The sequence below is a fragment of the Cryptotermes secundus genome, unplaced genomic scaffold (genome assembly GCF_002891405.2).
Source record: "Cryptotermes secundus unplaced genomic scaffold, Csec_1.0 scaffold1679, whole genome shotgun sequence".
NCBI lineage: Eukaryota > Metazoa > Arthropoda > Insecta > Blattodea > Kalotermitidae > Cryptotermes > Cryptotermes secundus.
The window spans coordinates 319,823-342,717 of NW_019743676.1; the positions used below are offsets into that span (position 1 = coordinate 319,823).

The 22,895-nt window shown below is 46.8% G+C and overlaps 1 protein-coding gene across 4 annotated transcripts in view; it reads left to right on the plus strand.

Annotated features, from left to right (window-relative positions):
* Positions 1 to 22,895, plus strand: part of LOC111874277 (neurogenic protein mastermind) — a 154,002-nt gene that overhangs the window by 66,703 nt on the left and 64,404 nt on the right. The window contains exons 1-2 of one of the 4 annotated variants that reach the window (XM_023869642.2): positions 5,429 to 5,527; positions 20,529 to 21,929. In XM_023869642.2, coding sequence (XP_023725410.1) covers positions 5,522 to 5,527; positions 20,529 to 21,929 — 1,407 coding nt within the window. In that variant the 5' untranslated portion in view covers positions 5,429 to 5,521. Of the gene's footprint in view, positions 1 to 5,428; positions 5,528 to 20,528; positions 21,930 to 22,895 lie in introns of those variants that run through there. The other 3 variants (XM_023869643.2, XM_023869640.2, XM_023869641.2) reach the window with 3 other exon arrangements.

Genomic DNA, 22,895 nt, shown 5'->3' on the forward strand with positions numbered 1-22,895 from the left:
AAGAATGCGTGGAGATGTGCCTGCACACGACACTTACGCCTTCTTACTTTGGCCCGGAAGTAAATATGTTTTTGCCGTATCATTTGGTACATTGAAGAGAAGCTCATAGTCGTCCAGCTGGTTAAGATATTCCTCCGAAGGTTCTGAAGAGCCCGCCGCTGGATCCCATCCTGAGGCAGTTTGGCCCCCATTCACACCCTATCACGGCGATAGTATGCAGTGAAGTCTTCTCGAACAATCGGACGCGTTGTTTCCGACGTTTCGGGCGATATTGGACGGTAATCTCGCATTGACACAGCTGATCTCCCTCGCAGACTTAATTGCACCCACCTTGATTTGATCTTTCCGTTTATGTCTAGGTCTCCCAATTGATCATTCCTCTTGAGGTTTTCTGCCAAATATTTAGTACTGTTTTTGATTCTTGGAATATTCTTGGCGGTAAAGGGCTGACAACCTTGCCGCCATCTGTGAGCCGATTGTCCTCAACATCTCACAACCCTATGGGCCTCCACGGCATGTTACAGGGATACCTTTACGTTTACATATGCTCACTACTTGTTATGCCCATCCCTTCCTGATTCATTCGTACATCCTAATAATATCTTACCGAACAGGATGTTGTAGTGGTGACGGTCGAAACATATATTTGGCGGGTGGCTGGTATGTTCGAAATTCGGTACACTGGCTATTCTTACATAGGATTCTCGTGATTGTCTTCAGTTCCTTCAGTCCACTGCCCATGTATATCGCAATTTGGTCACAACCGCTTTCTTCCAAATCCTTTGTATTTCGTCGTTCATACCATTCAAGCTATATAGTGGTGTATCTTGGACACCATCAGAATAATATCTAATGGACAGGACAAGTTAAGTAACCCAGGCCTGTGACGGCCTGCCGGCCACGCAGCACATTATCATTTCCGCGGCCTGGGGTATCAGTCTCTGATCTAGCTGCTTCGAGCAGGATACGCAGCAATGAAATTTCGCTTTCTTCTCGAGGTACGAGCTTGCTTGTACTCTTCAGTGTAGCGGGAAGTGCCTGTCTGACCCGCGAGATGTACGCTCGCACTGCCCTACGTCACAGTGCTGGTTGCAGACGCGCTCACTACGATCATTTTAGTGACGAACTGTAGACATGGTCTAGCACTAAGCGGCGCTGGCGAGAGCAAGAACGTACAAGACCAACAGAGGAATGTAGGTAGAGCTCCACTTATTCTTAACTTCGGTACTAGTTTGTCCCCGGTGCCTATTGGTTAGGGGGCCAGTACGCCTTGTTATTGGCTAGATGTTGAACTGCCATCCACAGGATACATACCGCTTCCAGAGAAAATTCATGTGAACAGAGATACTTCCGGCTTAACTTTGACTAAGGGCCTCAGTATCCAACTTCACGGACCATCTGCTCTGTAAGATTTTTGTTGTCAATGTGGCAACGTGTGTCCTGCTTCGTCAGTTTGATGACCTTTGCACCAGACAAACGTTGGTCATTACACGACCGTCCCTGTAATCTGCACTGTATCGGCAGTTCGGTCTGGACACGAGCTGATAAGACCACGCCGTTGCCATGAACCGTTCAGTTTGTTGCAGCCGTTCCAACCGCATCTTGCAGTCGTGCCAACCGAAGTTGCACTATCCATTTATGAGCAGTGAATCTTGCACTCTGTGTACTGTTCCAGCAGGTCAAAATCCAAAAAGAAGGATCCTCATTCGTTATATAAGCTACCGTACTCATAACTTTCTCCGCCTTCTCCATATCCCTTTCCACGTCTGTATGTTATCGAGTGATGCGTCGAGGCCGACATGTAACGCAGTCACCAAGAAATAACATACACACGTGGTCACTCGTAAGCTGTCTCCTGTGTATAGTATATTAATTAAACATACCCACATCAAGATATCAGTAAAGTAAGTAAGTAAGTAAGTAAGTAAGTAAGTAAGTCAAGGTATCCCTTTAACAGGCCGTGGAGGCCCATAGGGTTGTGAGACGTTGACATTTCTGTTATTTCTAGACATTCGGCTCATAGATGGCGGTAAGGCTTATCAGCCTTACGCACCGGCCGCACTTTACCCCCAAGAATATTCCTGGTACTCATTTCTGTTAGAGGCTGAGTCGACCCCAGGGCCATAGTGCGGCTGGAAGGATTAGGTCAATTGAAAAAATCCAGTGACCTGATCAGGACTTGAACCCGCGACCTTCCGACGTGTAGCATAGTGCCTCAACCAACTACGCTATCGCGTGCCCCTAAGATATTAGTACTCACAGAATAGACACGATGCATTGAAAAGCAGACAGCATGCTCATTCGTGACCTTCTGCATAACTTACATTCATGCAACGTGTAAACAGTGATAAGTGTCACGTTACAGCCTTTATGTGTGTGTATGTATGTGTGTAGGAGGATTCGTGGTTTATTTAGCGACTCTTTCAGTAGCTACACGATACAGCGTCACGTGACCGATAATTGGGAAGGTTGGGAAGGATTCGGTCCTGACTAGTTTCGAGGCACTACCGCAACTTTCAAGTGAAGGGACTGAGAAAAGCACGGTGTCCATGTCAGGATCCGAATGTGACATCTCCAGAATTAAAGTCAGAAGTTCCTCGATGATGAAATGAATGGAAAGGAAGCGGTCGTGGCCTGTTTTCAGGTACTATTCAAGGATTTGCTTGGGGTACCTGAGGGAAAGAGGATGGTGGGTAATCGGGCCGAGATGTGAACGTGGGGCCTCCCGCGTACGAAACGGTGGTGTTACCAGCTCGGTGAGACAGAAGTGCGAGTCCGTCTGATTTTGTGGCGAATTTAGAACGTCGTGCTACGAAATTAGGCCGGCCATGGTCACAAAATATGTAACTTTATCCCGTAAACTTGTGACAAGTGGCCAACTTAACGCAATTACACACGTTTAGGCCCATCTTTGCATAATCTTTTAACTGTTTAAGTGTTTCCCTCGTTTTCTACGCGACACTTTGAATGGTGTTCCGAAACCACGTAGAGCACACTTCATCAAGTACCCGTGTAGTTGTGTCTGGTGTACACGGTGTGTGTTCCAGGCTGCTTTCAGTGTAATTAAAGTTCTTTCAGTTGTTTAAAATTTGTTAAAATCTGAAATAAAAAAAAAATAAAATCAATATTGTGTCCTCGTGTTTCCTTCTTGTCATTAGAGCTGTTTATTGGCCTGGTATGTTAATGTTCTTTTTCCTGGATTCGTGTTTTCTTTGTTATGATTTCCTGTTCTTTGCGTTGGTTTTCCGTTGTCCTTTGTTTGGGTTTCATGTTACTTTTGACCAAGTTTGCTATTGCTCTTTGACTTTATTTGTTTTGCTGTTGTTTGCTTTGATTTGGTTTCCTGTCTTGGATTAGTACTGTGTTATGTAGGCCCGTTACTAGGCAACAACTGCGAAAGAAGCAGCTATACAATAGTCGTTGCTAAGTAACGGTTTAGCAAACAAACATGTTTCCATGGCAACAATTGTACAGCAATAATGAAACGGTATTTACTGTGTAGTCCGTGCCGAGATGTTACCAGCTGAACAGTTAGTGAGAGTTGAGTGAGATAGAGGACCGCTGTAGTGAGCTGTTGCTGTAAGAAGCTGGTAGCTGAGGCCGGCGATAGTTCGGGAACCCAATGGAAGGGATAGGTCGTCCTTTAGAAGCCGCTACCAAGGAGAAGCAAGTGAAGACGTGACTGTGGACACTAGTGTGTGTGTGTGAACTGTAAAGTGTAGTCACGCGCTGTATCCAGGAGTCCAATCCGATAATCAATCCAAAACCCGGCTATAGTCACATCCATACGCGTGACACTGTGTTTGATGTGTGTGTCTGAATGCACGTTATGTGTGGTTTTCGAAGTAAACCAAAATCCAGAAATTCCTAAAATATCTGTTGGGAGTGACAGTGCCCTTTTCAAAGCCATGATCGTTGTCCGTTAAGTGTAATGCTATTATAGTCTCTTCCAAATGGCGTTTGATTATTGTGTAATCCTTGAAGCTTCGGTTCAGTCACGCTACAACACGTAGATATTTACCGCGCCTTGTCGAAATAAGTCTACTTCTACCTGTTGCTTTGTATGGACGTGAAACTTGGTCTTGTAGAGGACATAGTTCGAGGGCAGTGTGCTGAGGTTAATGTTTGGGCATACGAGGGAGGAGTCTGGAGAAACAGCAACAAGATTATGCAAGTACGCAGTGAAAACAGTTATGTTCGGCAGAAGAACTGGCTGCACTATTCGCTGTCATTGGATGCACTGAACGAGAATGAACTACAGTAAACATCCGGTTATCGGTCTGCAGGCAACCGGAATTATCCTCAGATTCTGATCGAAAATTATATGTATGAATTATTTAATATATGCGTGAAAGTCGTATTCTAACAACGGTACGTTAAAGGAATAAAAAAGGTAAAGCTATCCCTGTAACATGCCGTGAAAGCCCATAGGATTTTGTGACGTCAAGGCTTCCACATTTTCTATACACAATCGGCTCGCAGATGGCGGTAAGGTTGTAGCCTTACGCGCCGGCCGCCTGTTAACCCCAGGAAGATTCCTGGTACTCGTTTCTGTTGCACGCTGAGACGACTCCAGGGCCATAGTGCGGCTGGAAGGACTAGATCAATTGAAAAAATCCACCTCATAGGGACTCAAACCCGCGACCGTCCGACCTGTAGCATAGTGTCTCATCAAACTACGCTACCGCGTGCCCCAAAGAAATCAAATATGATTTTAATGCACTCTGACCTTGGTAAAGACTTTCATTTTAATTGCATTCCTGTGCATATGGCCATGTTTGGTTGATGAATGTCCATATTAAAAATGCGCTTCTAACATCCCATTCTTTGATGATAGCGAAAAGCATATGAGTGGGAAAGAAAATGAATAAATGTATTGGGAATAAAATTGTTTGATTTTTCTCTGCAGCGTTGTTCGAATCGGTTTTTCACCACGGTAAATGTTTATTGCGATATGCTCAGAAACGCGTGTACGTGTTCCTGTAGAAGAGAGGGGGGGGTATTAAATTCATCTGAGCCGAACTGAAAGTGATATAGCTTTACATTTTTTCGTTAAAATTTTGAGTATGAAGTTTTATAAAGACCTGTCCAGTATTTCCCGAGCTGTTCGATATTAGGGTCTTGCAGCCGTGACTGAAGAGTACGATGGTCTGGAATGTGACGCCGTGTAGTCTGGTCTACGTGGCGTCAGATCGCAGTTCTTTCATGCGCACGGTCGGTCGGTTCGCATGGTTGCCAGCGCGACTGGAATGAGGTCACTTACCGTGTTGAAAGTGAAGCTGTAATTCCGCCACTGTGCTGCGCCGTGGCATCACACACATACACACCGCCGTCCTCTCGCGGGCTCGCGTGCGCCAGCCCCTCCCTCCCCCCGTATGGTGAAGCAGTCGCGCTGTGCCTTACCGTGTCTGTTTAGTCGTGGCGCAGGCATCGCGTGTGGTAGGTGCGTTGTGATGGTGTGGTGCGCGGGTGATTTGAAGCTTGGTGTGGTGATGTGTAGCCAACGACAGGATCCCTTGTGATGATGGTAGGTGTAGTCATAGTAATGGAAAGTACCATGGCCGTCGGGAAACTGGTTTTCTAGATACGGTATGAGTTGCAGTTTATTGAACAGAACACGATCTAAATTTTCACTCATATGCAAGTAAGGTAAACTCAAGCGGTTGGTAGCTGGCTTCCCCCCCCCCCCACTGGCCCGGGTTCGATCCCGGGGCTGGTCAAGTGGGATTTGTGGTGGACAAAGTGGCGCTGGGGTAGGTTTCCTCCGAGTACTTAGGTTTCCCCTACCAATCTTCATTCCACCATTTGCTCCACAATCACCCTCACCCATCATGTAGGGCTGGTACAATAGGCCAGAAGTGGCCGCGGTACAAGGGACTTAGTCCCACCCCACTAGCATTAAAAAAGAAAGGTAAACGTAAGGAGGTGAGGTATATGGAGATAGTGCAACACTTTGCGGGGAATTAGAGAAATGTATTTCGCTATAGGGCACTTCATTACTCGGGCGACGAAACTCGTTCGTGTTTAATATGGTCTGTAGGCGGACTTTGTGGTTTAAACAGACCGTGCTACACCTAGACACTGTTAACTTATTTCCACTTTAGTTTCCAATTCATTTTACACGTGCGTGGACACTAAGTCTTTGAAGAACAATGTTCCAACTCCATTATCAATAAAAACTCAACACTTCTTCCATTTCATTTACAGATAAATAAAGTTCACCGCAAAAACTCTGCATTCTGCCCACAGTGTATTTATGGTTCGTGATTAATTCCCCGAGCAGCATTAACCGGTTGGTCTCTTTAATGGAGACGCAATGTGCTTCCTGAGAAGTGACGCCGGTGGATACCAACGTTTCTGATGTTCTGGCACGAAGACAGTGGCTTTTAGGACAAGACAGCCCGGTGGCAGAATCCAGAACACATGCTGTATATGACAAGTGATAGGCAAGACACTTCAGCTACACTTTATATTGCAATAATCTGTGGAAGACTGCCTATAGACCTTTGAAGTCTGAAGGTCATTCATGTAATATTTGAAAATTCAATTACAACCGCGAAGGAAACGCATTCATCTGTATTACAGACACCATCCTGTTAATGGTAGTTAGGGAAATAATCGGTCATTAATAAGAAAAACAAACTCAGTGTGTAGGCAAAATGGAAAGCCCTTAATTGTTAAAGCAGGTGGTACGTATAGATACCAGTTTGCTTCAAAGGGTCATGAAAGTGCGATTTCTCCGTTACTGATGACAAAGTGCGTATTTGGTAAGTTAGCTCAGAGTATATGGTGTTGACAGACGGTTGTTTTTGTTGTTGTTGTTGTTGTTGTTATCATTGTTAATTCAGTGCTTCAGTTTTGCTCATATTCTGGAACATTACGTTACTGTACAAACTGCCGTGGTAGCGTAGTAGGTATAGCGATTGGCTGCGGGCTGGACGACTGAGGGGTCGGAGTTCGAGTCCCGGTAGGGTCAAGAATTTTCTCCAGATCGTTGAGACCGGCTCTGGGGTCCACCTAATCTACTATACAATGGGTACAAGGGGCCCTTTCCCCGTGGTAAAGCGCCCGGGGCGTGAAGCTGACCACTCACCTCCAGCTAGTGCCGAGGTCAAGAAAGTGTGGATCTGTACGCACACTTCCCCATACGTCTTCATGGCGTAGTGCTTAAATAGTTAAGCACAGGGGCAGCTTTATCTTTTACAAACTAGTACAGGAATGAATACTTTCGTCTTGAGAAATTAAGTTAACATAATTAATTTTGTGACAAGTAACAGGGATCAATGACTGCATCTCTTCCGAACGGAGAATGGAACGTTTAGAAGAAGAGCATGTTCAGTGAGACTGTTGATGGCCATTGCTGCACATTCTTGGCTGGTCCTTTGTTCGTTGTGATCTAAGTTTCTCCACTGCTGGTTGGATCGCTACGTCATATGTGTGCAGGTGTTGACATGAAAGTCGGTCGGTATTGATGAAATTCCAGCGCAGCTGGTACGTACGTTAGGACATTACGCTCTGACGTCTGTAAACTTGTTACGTTCCATTTGGAATAGAGAACAGTTGCCGTAGCATTAGAAGGATTCTGTCATTGTGGTGGCAACTGGCTGCCACCAATATCCAGACGTGGTATCAACTGCATACAAAAAAATGTTATCCAACATCCTTTCAAGGTTAAGTGCGTACGTAGACGAAATTATTGGGAAATATCAGTGTGGGTTTCGACGTAACAGATCAACCCTTATCCTATTATTCCTCTTGCTTCCAGTTGGAGCATCGGACATCCGTAAAACGCTTCGTTTCGCTTCGTTTCTTAATCTAAAACAGTCGGTAGGACCCCATGGACGGGAGATAAGCCCTTCGCAAGGCCGCTAGCTGACATACACAGTAAACACAGGCTTTCATGCCTTGAGTGGGATTCGAACCCACGATGCCAGTGTTCGAGCGGGCGAAGATATTTCATGCGTTAGACCGCGCGGCCAGTGTGATGCTAATGGGGTGGGACTAAGTCCCTTGTACTGTGGTCAGTTCTGGTCTGTTGTACCAGGCAGCAGACTAACTACTGATTAGATTGTTTTTTTCACATGTCAAATACTGGAGAAAATTACAGTAAAATGGGGCACTACTTAAGGTGTTTATAGACTTCAAGAAAACCACCTGTTCACGAAAGAGAGAAGTGTTTTACAGCATACTCATGGAGTTTGGTATCCCCGTGGAACTAGATAGATTAATTAAAATGTGTTTAAATAGAATGCATAGTAATGCTCGTACATGTGAAGTTTTGTGTGATGCGTCTTGTATTTCCATTGCTTTTCAACTTTGCTTCAGAAGGCGCCTTTAGACGGGTTGAAGAAAACCGGGTAGAATTGAAATTGAATGGGACACAATCAGTTTGTAGTCTGTACTGATGATGTAAACGTGTTGGAGGATAACATGACAATAAAAAGAAACACAGAAGCTCTAATTGAAGCTAGCAAGGAGGTTGGCCTAGAGGTAAACACGGAGAATACAAAGTCTATTTTGCTTTCTCATTACCAGAATTCAGGGTAAAACCATGACAAATACAGCTAATAGAGCCTTTGAAAATCTGGCAAAATTCAAATATTTGGGAGAGACTGGAACACGTCAAAATTGAGAGCAGATAATTTTGGGAATGCTTGCTTCCAGTCTCTGCTATATGAAAACGTAAAGACTAAAACCAGAATTTTCTCTCATGTTGAGGGAATAACACAGACTGGCATACTGAGGGTGTTCTGAGAACAGGACGCTGGGGGAAATTTGAATCGAATGGGGAGGAATTAACAGAAGTATTTCGAAAATATAAGTGTGGGGGCGCTTGTGCTCCTCAACAGATATTATATGGGAGAGCAGATGGGCGGGGATTGCAGCAAGAAAATAAGGTATAAATAATATAGGGGTCTAGACGTTATTTGGGGGAACAGATGGGCTGGGAATGCAGGAAGAATGGGAGGGATAAATAATGTAGGGGCCTAGACAACGTTTTGGTCGGAGGACCTAAATAAAGGGCTGCACTTCGAAGAGTTATGCATAGGTGGGATCACAATGTTAAGACGAGCCTTGGAAGTAATGCGTTGGAGAATTTTAGACCAGTTCGAGCGCGGTTATGAATGTTAGGTTACCGTAAATAGTGGGACATTTCGCTAGCAGTGGCCTCATGTTACTTAGTGAATCCGCACAAAATGCAGAATTTAGGTTTAATTCTGAATTTCCTTTGTACTTCCCAATGTGTTGTACGCGTGTTGACATACTGACCATAGCGGCCTCCGTAGTCTAGGGCTAACGTTCCCACCTCATGACTCGTGGTACGCGGGTTCAAACCCGGCGGAGGTCGTGGAATTTTTAAGGGCGGAAAAATTCAGGGAACAACTCGTAGCTTTACGGCACGTAAAAGAACCTCATATCTCCAAATGAGGTCACTGAGCCAAATTCAAGGACATTTCCCGCCCAACAGTAGTCTCTAACGCCTCTGATAGATGGAGGAAGCATTATAGATACCGCCAAGCCAGTAGAGGCCGAACTCGCTGGCTCGGTCGGGACTGATGGTACGCAGCGATATCGGTAGGGTATAGAGACTGGTAGAATATCATAGAGGGAAGCACAATGGACCAATACTGGTCTAAGTGCATGGGGAAACCCACCCTCTTCAATAACTAACTAAGTAACATACTGACCATAGATTGGATTTTCCTACCTGTAAAACAGTTTTCAACAGAGTCTATATTTGGAATTTGGGACCCCAGTGTGCGTATCGCCGTTTCTGTGAAGACGCCAATGATGCTGTTTAATTTGTACTGTCTCCACAAATTGCTGAAATTAAAACGGTTAAAGCCGTTTTCGAGGAAATATTTTTTTCTTTGCGTTTTTCGTCCCAGTTTTAAGATTCCCTATTTTTTGCAACTAAATGTTCATATCCACCGACCTATGACGGATGAACTCGTAAATGCAGATTATGGATAAAATTCGTACAACAGTTCATGAGTCTCATATTCACAGGCGGAGAGACGGCATTCCAAAGACCACGTGGTTGTCTTTAGGAGGGGGTTCAGAACGTGTAAATCCGTCAAAGCTGAAGATGTACTTTCTTCACGTACACAGTGCTTCCTCGTATGTACTGCATGTAAGAGAAGGTTGAAAGTAAAGTAACGCTGAGATGAAAGCTTCAAAGTTATGAAATTTCGTGTTACCATGACAGTGAATCGTTGAACGTTAACACGTCACGAACAAGCAAGCAGTCATATATATATATATATATTAGTATTAACGTTTTGGTGTGGGTAGAGGAGTAGCGCAACTTGTTGAGTCACTATGCTACAAGCCGGAAGGTCGCGGGTTCGAGTCCTGATGAGATTTTTTTCAGTTGACATCCTTCTAGCCGCATTATGGCCCTGGTGACGACTCAGCTTCCAACAGAAATGAGTACCAGGAATCTTCCTGGGGGGGTAAAAGGCGGCCGGCGCGTAAGGCTGACGTTACCGCCATCTATGAGCCGATTGTCTTAAGAGAAAATGTGGGAACCTCAACATCTCACAACCCTATGGGCCTTCAGGGCCTGTTACAAGGATAACATTGCCTTTTACCTGTGTGTATATGAAGTGAAATATGCTATGTAAAGGGTTGAATACGCGTATTATTATTATTATTATTATTATTATTATTATTATTAGGGAAGGGCGTTAATCGTCGGCTTCGACTCATAATTTGATAACGCGTAGGACTGTAAAGGAACACGGGAAATAGCAGCGGAAGTAAATACTACTACAGCTTGTATTAGAAACGGCGAGACTTTCCTCCGAATTCTGGATGATGTTGCATTAGTTTCCGTAAATATCTTGAACCGATTTCCCTCAGTAATGAAGACGTGTGTTTTCTCTGTCCGTTAGGAACGCAAGCTTTTAAATATTATTTACAAACTTCAAGCTTTGACACTCGAAAGATCCTGCGACCAGTCAACTCGATCAGGGCTTTCTTTGCCGTTCTTTGTCCTACAACAAATTCCACGTCACATGCAGCCCACCCGACGAACATTGGAATTTTACTCTAATTCTTCTGTTGCTAATAACAAAATTAATTCCGATCATGCAGAGTTTTGGTGTCCGTTTCTTTCCGTACAGATTGCGCAAGCCTGCACTTGTAATTAGGTCATGAGTTCAGCTAGAAACTGATATCTACGTAACCACTGGGTGGCTTCTTTTTAAGTGACCAGGCTTCAGACGGTTTTTTCTCACTGTTGAAGTATCGTAATATTCCGAAAGGTTAAAATGCTCTTATTGATGCATGGGGTTAGAGCTCAAGCGGTTAGTCGCTGGCTTCCCATCGCGGCGGCCCGGGTTCGATCACGGGTCCTGTCAAGTGGGATTTGTGGTGGATAAAGTGGTTCTGGGGAAGGTTTTCTCCGAGTACTTCGGTTTCCCCTGCCAATCTTCATTCCACCAATTGCCCCACAGTCACCCTCACCTATCATATGGGGCCGGTACAATAGGCCAGAAGTGGCCGCAGTACAAGGGAACTTAGTCCCACTCCACCAGCAATAAAGATAAAAAGAAAAATTGGGTTAGAGACTTTAACGTTTGTGTGTGTGTGTCGCAAGGTAGTGGATATTGGCTGTCATGTCCCCCCCCCCGACTGTTCTATCGGGTATCTTAAGGAATGCTCAACATTGAGTGTCTTGTAAGATTTGAGGTTTTCACGGCGGTGACTATGAAGAATACAGTCTTCCAGGATGTGGCGCCGTGTATATATTGTGTGAACCGACGTTTCGAAGTAACGTATCGCCTCCATCTTCAGGGTAGAAAAATCCCCGAACGAGGAACCAGCGTGAGCAAGTGGCAGCAGTCTGGAAGCGATACGTTCCTCCGAGACGTCGGTTCGCACAAGATCTACACGACGCCACATCCCACAAGACGGCGTCTTGTTTGTGTAAGTTCCGAAAGTCTACAAGCATCTTAAAACGTATGGCGTGATAGATGACAGGATGACTTGAAATTCAGTACATTGAAATAGTTCTCTGTGACCTGTACGGTTTTGCCGGAAATGTCTGTTTTATACGTTCAGTTACGGACATCATGTTACTTTTTTTATTCCGTATTTACATGAGCACAAAATGTTGTAATGACACAGTTTACATAAATTCTCATGGATATATTACACAGTGAACGCTGTCGCTTGTATATCGCACTTGAATATGGTCAGTGCTGTACTTCAGAATCAGCGTTTCCACAGGTGCCCTCCATTAAGCTCCACACTATTAGGACGTATGGCGGTGGTGGACGTGTAGCTCCCGCCTCTCCCCATAGGTCAGAAGACGGGATGAGGGTCTGCACGGAACGCGCTAATGAGAGATTTTCGGCCCCTTCTGAGGTTCGAACCACTTATCTAGTTACTGTCCTGCCTGTGTGTCCGTACCATAGCTCAAGCAGCTGTTAGTACCCGGCATACCACCGCGACTGCACGGGTTCGATCGCAGGTCTGACCCATGACTTGTGATGGACGAAGCACAGGAGCAGGGTTTTCTCGAAGCACTTTCGTTTCTGCTGCCAGTTCTCATTCCATCAACAGATTCACAATAATAATTCTCATTCAGCACTGGCAGCGTCGTTAAATAAGCAAGAAAAGTAATTTGCTTGCTCAGGTGTCCCAGTCGTGACGTATTTCCGTAGGAAATTAAAACATGGCGGCTGTGACGTCGCGACAGTCGTTTGACGAGATTGACAACTGCAGAATTTTACTGCTTGGTGGGCACCTTTCCCGCAAGAGTTTCTGTCGCATCGTAACAACCACTGATCGGTCGCGTGGCTGTGTGGAAATAGCACCATTCAAATCAAAGGTTGGCTTTGACCCGCTGCAGACACCTTGCGTTGGTTGCAGGCGTTCACCGCAGTGTCTCCAACACCAGAGTTGCCTCATCATTTCAAAGAGCTTAAATTTACAGGTACAGGAAATCTGGGGTGGCCAAGATTTTCTGATAAATAGTGAGTCTCGAACTAAGCCACGTGAGGATAATCGAGGAGCTATTCCAAGGAAATAGCGGCTCCGGTCTAGAAAACCGAGATTAACGGCCGTGGGGATTCGTTGCGCTGGCCACGTGACACCCTCTATCCGCAGAAGTTGGCACTAACTTCGCCGACAAGTGGCGGTCACTCGGTCGGTATAGTACGCTTGCGGACTACATGCCACGGAGTTTTTTTAACAAACTTCACGAAACAAAAACATCAAAAAGAGAAGGGCAACAGGAATTTTCACGTTCAAACACTGGTGTTCCCACAGAGCCGGTCGCTTTGCCTTTATCGCTGCCATGTGCGTCCCAAGGTCAAGATAGTCGTTCAGAAATAAGATTTATTATTTTACGTATGAAGACCTAAAGAAGAGAGACGGCCAGAGTCAAGAGGCGTATGCCAGTCTTGCTGTGGGAGAAGAGTTCCGTGATGTGGAGATCTTCATTTGTGTCATGGATTGTGACACGGTGTGGACATCGATTCAAACTAACATAGAGCTTTCGTGGTACTTTAGTTCCAGTCTTCTGGATTGTGACACCGTATGGGTACCAGAGATTTGGAGGAACATGTCGCCACCACCGTGATGATAGATGTGATTGTCATCTTGTGAAATATGACACCATATAATCTGGTATGTGAGTACCAGTGTTTAAGAGGAATATACTGCCACAATTTTGAGTTTGGTTTTCATTTTAGTCTTCTGAGGTAATGTCATCGTGTAGTTAGCTTGGTTCCAACGTTTGATAGAAACGTGCTGCCTGCACCTTATACCCTGACGATGAAGGTGGTATTTTCCTGCGAAACGCTGTTACCCACCTAGGAGACTACAAAACACCATTACCAAGAACATCTCAGCATCAATCTTCAACGCAGCGAACACCTCACAGCTCTGTCTAGTAAGTAAAATTGTATTCATTCACAAAAGAAACTGAAGACCTTATTTGAGCGGTTCATATTTCAAGAGACCCGTGTTCAGTTCCACGGCCTGGATACATTATGTTGAGGTGTCGATCGCCAAACAATTTCTGCGATTATATCTTCAGGTAGACCATGACAGCTTTCTTCCTTGTCTGAGCTACCTCACTGGCGTTTGTCCCATTTGACGCTTCATGGAAGAGTTGCAGTTGAGACGTTACGTAAAGTACACAACAGACACAGCGAACCAAGAGAGATTAGGTGAACGGAATTTGCAGTTCGCATGAGAGAAATTGTTCCACAGTAATGTTTCAGCCCTTTAAACCATATTAAAATAATCGGAATGTTGTATATGTAATTGCCCCATTGTACACCGATTATTTCCGTAAGAACATTGACAATTTGAACCTTGTAGTAGGGACGTAATGTGTTTCCTGTGAGGTACGAACTGAATTCTTAATATTTAGGTGTAGTTCTGTATTGAAAGGGTGAACGCCTCGCGGCAGTGGACCAGTTAAGATAGAGTGGGAAGAGCAATAATAATAATGTATATGGACTACATGAGTTCTAGTGACAACACAACCGAATAAACTGGTCATACGGCGCAGCTGTCCGCTACATCTGGAGCAGGCTGTGCTATTTGTTGCGCGCTCGCCTTATCACTGGCTTGGCTGCGTAATGGGAAGGAGATGTATGATACGACTTGGGAGCCGTGGCTCGTTGCCAGGACGCTGCCCCTGCACTGTCTCCCCACGTTGCCACGTCTTCTAATTCGCGACACATACCTTGACCTTTTTGCTTGCGGTGGATGCGGCTGTCGGTTGTCACTTGTTACCGAGGCGCCGACGCCATACGTCGTCGAGTGGGGGATGGGAGATTGTGCGCATGCCTGTTACGCTTCGAACAGATTGCTGCTGGAAGCAGTGGGGAGAGAGAAGATGCCAACTTGTCACGCGGATGGCGGATGTAGATATCCCTGCTGAGAGAAATTCAACAAGTCATGAGACATCTGGAATGGCCTGGTTCGCTAACATGTCAGTGCAGAGTGCCGTCGCAAGAGGGCTCACATGAAGTGTTTGTTTGTTTGCTTGCTTGCTTAGGAGGTGTAGCCTTCATCTGCGATGTGACGCTCTGCTTGCTGTTCGAACTTGAAGCTGGAGATAGTTTATTTCTCCGAAACATCGGGACATCTACCGGACTACACGGCGTCATAACCCAGAAGGCGATCACTGCTGTGAGAACCACAAATCTAACAACGTGTACACACTCTTCATACTTTCATTTTACTTGACGTTCTGTGCTTTATGTCTAACTTCGTTTAACAGGCGTAAGGCATTCTTTACAGAGTAATACAGAACACCTGATGTCGTGGTCTATCAAGAATTTTGTATAAAGTTAGTTTTATCCACGTGAAAGTCTTGGAAGTCAGGAAGCCCCTCATAAAATATAGCCGCATTAGGCGAAATATATTCAGGAACATGTTACAGCTTATTGTCGGTATAGAGGGGCTTTAAAGCTGTTTGGGTTCCTGCTTCCACCGCACAGTCTGATCGGGACCTGCAACAGTGTGCACAGCAGTTCTCGGCCTCCTGCAAAGATGTGTACATTTGTGTATTCATTTAGGGGCTCGCGGTATCCCACATTCGAGAACCCTTACCCTGCGTAGTAGGGGTGTCCTCGTGACCATATGTCATACCCCAAAACGCACAGTTTCCTTAACATCTGTTGTTGCAAGTTGGCGATTCAGGTTTTCAGCTGTATCGATCCATAGTCAAGTCCGCTGTGCTTTTAGACCATAAATGGAAAATTTCAGGACGTCACAAACCGTTAATGAGATTTTATAACGAGCCAGCAGTTAGCTTAATGAAGTGCAAAGAACGCCATGGGGAACTTTGTGCTCGACATTGTGGTGTGCTTCGAGTCTAACGGTGGAGACGCGTCCAGTTCGTTTGGTGGGCTCTACTGCAGTCGCTTTCGTTACTCCGAGAAGTCGGACGTATTTGTGAACAGTCTCAGTTTGAAATCTTGAGGAATGAACGTGGTTGCTGTTGCGCATCGCAGGTTTCGCCATCGTCACATGGCCGTCCGCTTGCCGTGGTGGTGATAGAAATTCTTCGTCGTTAACAAAGTAATTATGTAGCTTAATGTTTGCCATTTCCCCCTTGGCACTACAGCCCCAGTGGGCCTAGGCCTACCTCCGTGAACTTCACCGTTCACTTCGGTTTTTCTAGATCTTAGACATTCGGTAGGACTCCTTGGGCGGGTGATCAGCTCGTCGCAAGGCCTCTACCTGTACACAAACACAGAAAAACGCACGCAAATATCCATGCCCTGAGTGGGATTCGAACCCACGATCCCGGCTTCCGAGCGAGCGAAGACAGTGCATGCCTTAGACCGCTCGGCTACCGTGACCGGCAGTGTATAAGAATAATATATAAGAATTCAGTTCGTACCTCACAGGAAACAGAGCCGAACCCACGATCCCGGCTTCCGAGCGAGCGAAGACAATGCACGCCTTAGACCGCTCGGCTACTGTGACCGGCAGTGTATAAGAATAATATATAAGAATTCAGTTTCTACCTCACAGGAAACAGATGCGAACCCACGGTCCCGGCTTCCGAGCGAGCGAAGACAGTGCACGCCTTAGACCACTCGGCGGCTACTGTGGCCGGCAATGTTTGCCATTACCACTGCGAAATTTAAGATTACCGTAGCAACAAATTGTCATGCGTTAACACGTTGAGCGAACGCAAGGTGCGTAGCAAGTCCTGAAGGCGCGAACTCGCTTTGTTTCAGTGTATCTTGTTTATTTTGTGCGTGTGCTGATATTATTTTGATGTGAATATATAAGTTGCACCTGTGCTTAATTAATTAAGCAGTATGTCATGGAGACTTGGGGGATTGGAGGTATAACTCCACCTTTCTTGACCTCGGCACTAGAAGGAGGTGAGTCGTGGGCTCCACGCCCCTGCCACTTTACCCCCAGTACCCATTGGCTAGGAGACTGGATGGGCCTTCATGGCCTGTAGCGTAATTAGTGAAGCACATGGCCAGCTTTGCCTTTTATAAAAGTGTAATATACGAAGGAGACGGTTTACGGTTGAGTATTTGCGTATATTATTCATGGGAAATGGCATTAAACGTCGGCGTCGGTGTATCACTCGGTAACATGCAGGACTGGAAAGGGATATGGGAGAAAGCAGGGGAAGTTAATAGTACGAAGGCTTCTACAACAAATGATGATACTTGTTGAATTGTCGAGATATGAGATGGAAATGCCATACCTTCTTGCCTTGTTCTGTGGAAATTTGTCGGTCGGTTACCGTCTGTGACATGCCGTCTCGAACGAGGGCCCCGAAGGTAGGAAGTGAGATGGGGGCGCGGAAAGAAAACTGAGCTGTTCACGAAACTCTTGAGGCGATCAGATGAGTGAGTTGGTGTTGGCAGGACATGTAGCACAATCCTCTGTAACGTGGACAGCGCACAGTGCCACCGCTGTCAATCGGCAATGCTTCTGAATTTCTTTCCGAAGGTACCATGAGTTGAATCTCGGACGGGACACGTAGGGGCTTCTTGTGGATTGCCTTAAGTCCCTCGAGGTAAGTTTCGGGATTTTGCTCGATCTTAGACCACAACATGGCCGTGCCATAGGTCAGGCGGTTAGCCACCGGCTTCCCACTGCGACAGCACGGGTTGAATCCCAAATCAAGTCGTGTGGGATTTGTGGTGGAAAAAGTGACGATGGGTCAGGTTTTCTCCAAATACTTTGGTTTCTCCTGGCAATTCTTGTTCCACCAAATGCTCCATACACTTGGCCGGTATAATGAGCCCGGTACTGGCCGGCGTACTAAGTGAGCTCAGTCTCATCCCACCTCACGAAACTAAAAAAAGAAACTAGGTCACAGATGCATCCTCCGCGGGTATCTCATACTATTCATCAGGTATCATGCTATGTAGCAGTATAAACGGACACTTCGCAGTGTAACCCCGCTCGCCTCACAAAATGCGGATGGCGTTAATCTGTATCTCCCGATGGCGTTTCCTGTGGAGAAAGGTCTCCAATCGGACTCGCTCTGTGTGCTTAAGATTGCGTGGAGGGCTGAGTGCAGTGGCCACTGTGTGCATAGGGCGGCACAACTCTTCCGCTGTCGCAAGCATTGCGGCCTAACTTTCGCAACGGCCACTGTGTGCTGTCCGTTGCGACACGAGTTGCTCAACCCTCCCTCCATTCTTTGCCCTAAACCACGATATGCATCTGAGCAGAACTTGACCTTTACAGGATCCTGTCTGCTCGCTGGCGGCCATGGATTGTTGTAGTGTGTGTTGTAGCAGACGGAGTAGGAGTGTGACACACACACACACACACACTTCCTATATAAACAACGAAAAAGAACTCCGTGGTTTTTATCCCGTAAGCGAACTATACTGAGTGGTCAGAGTTCTTGGTTACAGATCCAGAAGTGCGGGTTCGATTCCCGGCGCTACCAGATTTTCTGAGAAGTAGTGGGTCTGGAACGGGATCCACTGAGCCTGAAGAGGATAATTGAGGAGCTATTTCAAGGAAACAGCGGCTCCGGTCTAGAAAACCGAAATATAACAGCCGTGGGGATTCGTTGCCCTGACCACGCGACACCTTCAATGCGCTAAAGTTGGAACTAACTTCGGCGACAAGCGACGTTCGCTCGGTCGGTCCTACATAAATAAATTAGTTAATCGTTACATTTATTTGTCCCCCTCATTAATAATTTTGTCGTTAGATTTTAGTTCTGTGTTTGCAGTGAAGATCTTTGTTGTGAATGATCTTCATGCAGTGAAGATCCCTGTTCTGTATTATTATTATGCACAGAAGTTTTCTGTTCTGAATTTTCGTAGAGCAATGAAATTCTGTTTGGCATTATTTTCGTACAATGAATTGTTTTTTTTTTCTTCATGCAGTGATGATCCCTGTTGTTATTGGTGTTCATTTAAATGAAGAACTATGTGACGCGGGTGGAACTGAGGACCTCCCCACAGTAACGGTAGACCACTTAGTTCGGGTCACAGAGTTAAAAGTCCGTTTCAGCTGAGCAGTGTGGAGAATGCGCGCGCACTCAGTGACGTCTAAACAGCTGTTCTCCAGTTGCTGCACCGTTGCGGCAGCGTGGGCCAGCTCTAGTGTCATTTACACATACTGTTCAGCGTGGCTGCACAACTTGTACGGTCTGTCCAAGGTGGAGCCAGCCGTTGTGGGGTGGGAAGATGGCCGGCACTTCTTGCTGCCTAGAGAAATGCCAAAATTGGGACTGACAGTTCGAGGAGGGAGTTTAGTCGTTTAGAGCGCAGTGGTTGTTATATTTACCACCTCCCGGGTCTTGTCAAGTGGGATTTGTGGTGGACAAAGTGGCACTGGGGCAGGTTTTCTCCGAGTGCTTCGGTTTCCCCTGCCAATCTTCATTCCACCAATTGCTCCACAATCACCCTCACCTATCATCTGGGGCTGGTACAATAGGCCAGAAGTAGCCGCACTACAAGGGACTTAGTCCCACCCCACTAGCAATAAAAAAATATATATATATGTAACACCTGCTTGAACATAAAAAGAGTTTTGCATTTTCCTCACAGTGTATTTATGTGTTTCCCATGATTCCCTCAATAAACAGTAACTGAAAACATTAGCCGGCTCGTCTTTCTTATGAAGACTTGGGTGCAGTAGTGTCATCGAAATCACCAGCATTACGGAAGACGAAGTTTCATTACAATGTTCACAAGCGCTCTACTACACTGGCCACTATCCTTAGCTACGTGAATCCAGTCTATAACCTCACGTCCTGTTTATGAGCCATTTTAATATCATATTGTATTTATTCCTGCTTTTTCCAACTGGTGTCTGGCCATCAGATTTTCTCAACAAAATGTTGTATTTCCTGCCTGCTGCAATTGCCTAATTTTTGGCCATATCCCAGAATTTGCCCGGCGTGACGGAAGCGCTTGGTCAGGATAAGAGTACCCCCGCCGAGGATCAGACTCGGCCGCCTACCGAGTTCAAGTCAGCCTGCGATGCCGTCTGAGCCAGCGTACTGGGTTGGTTTTGAAATTTAGGTGTTAGGGTAATATGGAGCATGCTGTGAGACGGACGTGGTTATCGTCTTGTTCTCCTATCTTAGTTTCCCCACTGGCGCCCTTTAAGAGCCTCGACCTGCCGTGTGGAATGCGATGTGTGAACGTGTTAAACTGTGGAATGTTCCACATCCTAAGCCTTCCGTTTGAAATGTTAGGTGTTAGAATTGCGCAGTTTGGTGCAGCTGTCAACATAGTTCGCAGTACGTTACACGTGCAGTTGGTAGCACTGGTGGTGTGACGTGTCACTACCACTCCAGCAGACTCGATTTATAAACATATACCCACAGTTCGAGGCCCAACTTCATGTTATACGTTAGATCGCAGTGCGGCTTTCGAAATCGCGTTAAGTGTGCGCTGCTGTTTCAGTAATTATAGATAGCTCCATAATAGAGACATATGCGAAGAACTGTATGACACATTGGAGCCATCTGTGAGGAACTGTGGAACTCACTCCAAGCAGCAATATGCAGTTGAGACTTCACCTCATGTTCTCTTTCGTTTCAGCAGCAGAAGTTCCTGAAACGGACAGCAGAAGAACTGGACCCTCCCGGAGGATCAGCAGATGCCTTCGAGCCCCCCGCCAAGATCCAATGCACAGGGCCTGGAGGCCAGCAGCAGGAGAACCTGACCAAGTTCTCTGTGGAGATCGTGCAGCAGCTGGAGTTCACCACGTCGGCAGCCAACTCGCAGCCTCAGCAGATCTCCACCAACGTGACGGTGAAGGCCCTCACTAACGCGTCTGTGAAGAGTGATGTGGCGTCCCCGAAGTCGCCGGTCGGAGGACGCGCCAGTGCGGGTGGCACGGCGAATTCCGCAGGCGGAGGGGCTTGTGTGGACATCGGGAACCTTGTGGAGTGCAAACAGGAGCCCGATAGTGAGTTCGTGGACTTGGAACAATGCGCCGCCGCCCTGGAAAAGGACGCGGCCGCAAACGGCGCCAGTTTCCCTGGCTTCTCGGACCTCATCGGCGATGATACGAGCGATGAAATCATTACGTCGGACGCGTTCAAAGATCTCATATCAGAAATCTCGGACTTCCACCCGGAGTTCATGAGAGACTTCGACTTCGAGGATAAGACAGTGGACGGGTTGACAAACGTTAACAGTGCTAGTGGTATGTGCTCAGGTGGACAGTTGAAGGCCGAAGACGACAACAAGGACCTGCACCTGATGGACGTTGTGGTCAAGCACAGTAGTTCCAGTCCGCTAATGGGTGGGAATTCCCAGTACTCGCCCCAGCCCGTGTACGACCCGCAGTCGCTCTCTAAGGCGCGCATGGCCCCGTACCCCCCCGGGCTAGCGGAACTGAGCCCCGCTGCGCAGACCCTCAAGCAGATGGCGGAGCAACACCAACACAAGACGCAGCTGGGAATGAGTTTCAATCCGGCTGGCTCCGCCAGGAACGTCAGATCCCCCTATGGAGAGTTTCAGTTCCCGCCGTCGGGCGGCGGACCTGGCGCTGGGGGCAACACGGGGGCAGCACCACCCTACATGAACAAACAGGTGACCGGGTCGGGCGGAGGGAACAGTTTTGTGAGTAGCGGCCCGCAGCCGGAGCTACTGAAGCAGGAGGTGGTTTTTAGTGCTGCCCAGATGAACGGTCGTCAGACAATGCAGCAGCCCCAGAGCAAGCAGACGGGTTCTGCGGGCAATCCCATGATGGGCACAGGGTACCCCAACCCCCCCAAACAGCAGTATTCGCCCTACGGTAGTCCAGGGTCGTTGCCAAACCACGGTAGTCCCCAATACCTACCCCGGGGCCAGGCGCCCCAAGGAACCCCTCAGCATGTGGGACAGTTTAGCAGTTCCACCCCACCGAGACCGCCGTCCTGCCCCGGTACAGCGAGTCTGCAGATCAACCAGGCGCAGCAGATGCACATCAACCAGCAGGGACAGCAGATACAGGTAACCGCCCTTGAATTTCATTGCGAGCATCATGACAGTTTGACGTTCAGGTGGTTGCGGTATCTGCCGCTGTCGCTACTTCCGTTCGTGAGGGGAAATTACAACTGCATTCTACTGCCTTTGGAATATGTTGCAGCTCATCCTTTTTTAGTTTTTTCGAGTGGGGTGATACTGAGTCCATTTGGCACTGTGGCCACTACTCGCCTACCGTACCAGCCCCAGATGATAGCTGATGGTATTTGTGACAGGGGAAACCGAAGTACTCGAAGAAAACCTGCCCCAGTGCCACTTTGTCCATCACAAATCCCACGTGACCCGACCTGGGCTCGAGCCCGGGCCGCCCCTGTGGGAAACCGGAGGCTAACCGCCTCAATTGTGGCACGGCCCCAGCCCATAGGTACCCCTTGCTAGTGTGTCTTCAAGTAGAGAGGAAGAAGTGTTGAGTACTTTAGATGTTTGATCCGTTATCGCGTGTAGACGTCGCCGTGGCAGCGCCCAGCTTCGCTTGCGATTGTGCTCTTTCGCTTACCCCTTTGGAGCCATACGGCTCAGTCCCGAAACACGGTGAAACAAAACACGGAATCGCCCTTTGATGAAGGACATAAAGAGGGACGCATAATGGGAAAGGACGTGACAGTATTTCATCCTCGAAATTACTATGCGAATTTCGATTAAATTTAATATTGGTGGTACACAGTTGACGTCGGTATAGACGCGTTGGCTCACCATAGTCTCGTATTCACATGGCTCTCAGTTCTCACTTCCGAACATTCTAAAAAATAGTTGCGCAACTAGTACGTATCCTTGTGATCTTAAACGCAGTGGTTACTACATGTAGCACCTGCAGGTTTTCGTAATTAAGACAGCGTGTTTTCTGTGAGGTAGGAACTGAATTTATAGTTATTGTTTCACTGAAGTTCCTGGGAAGACCAATGCGTACGTTGGTGAAGAATATTGAAATGGATC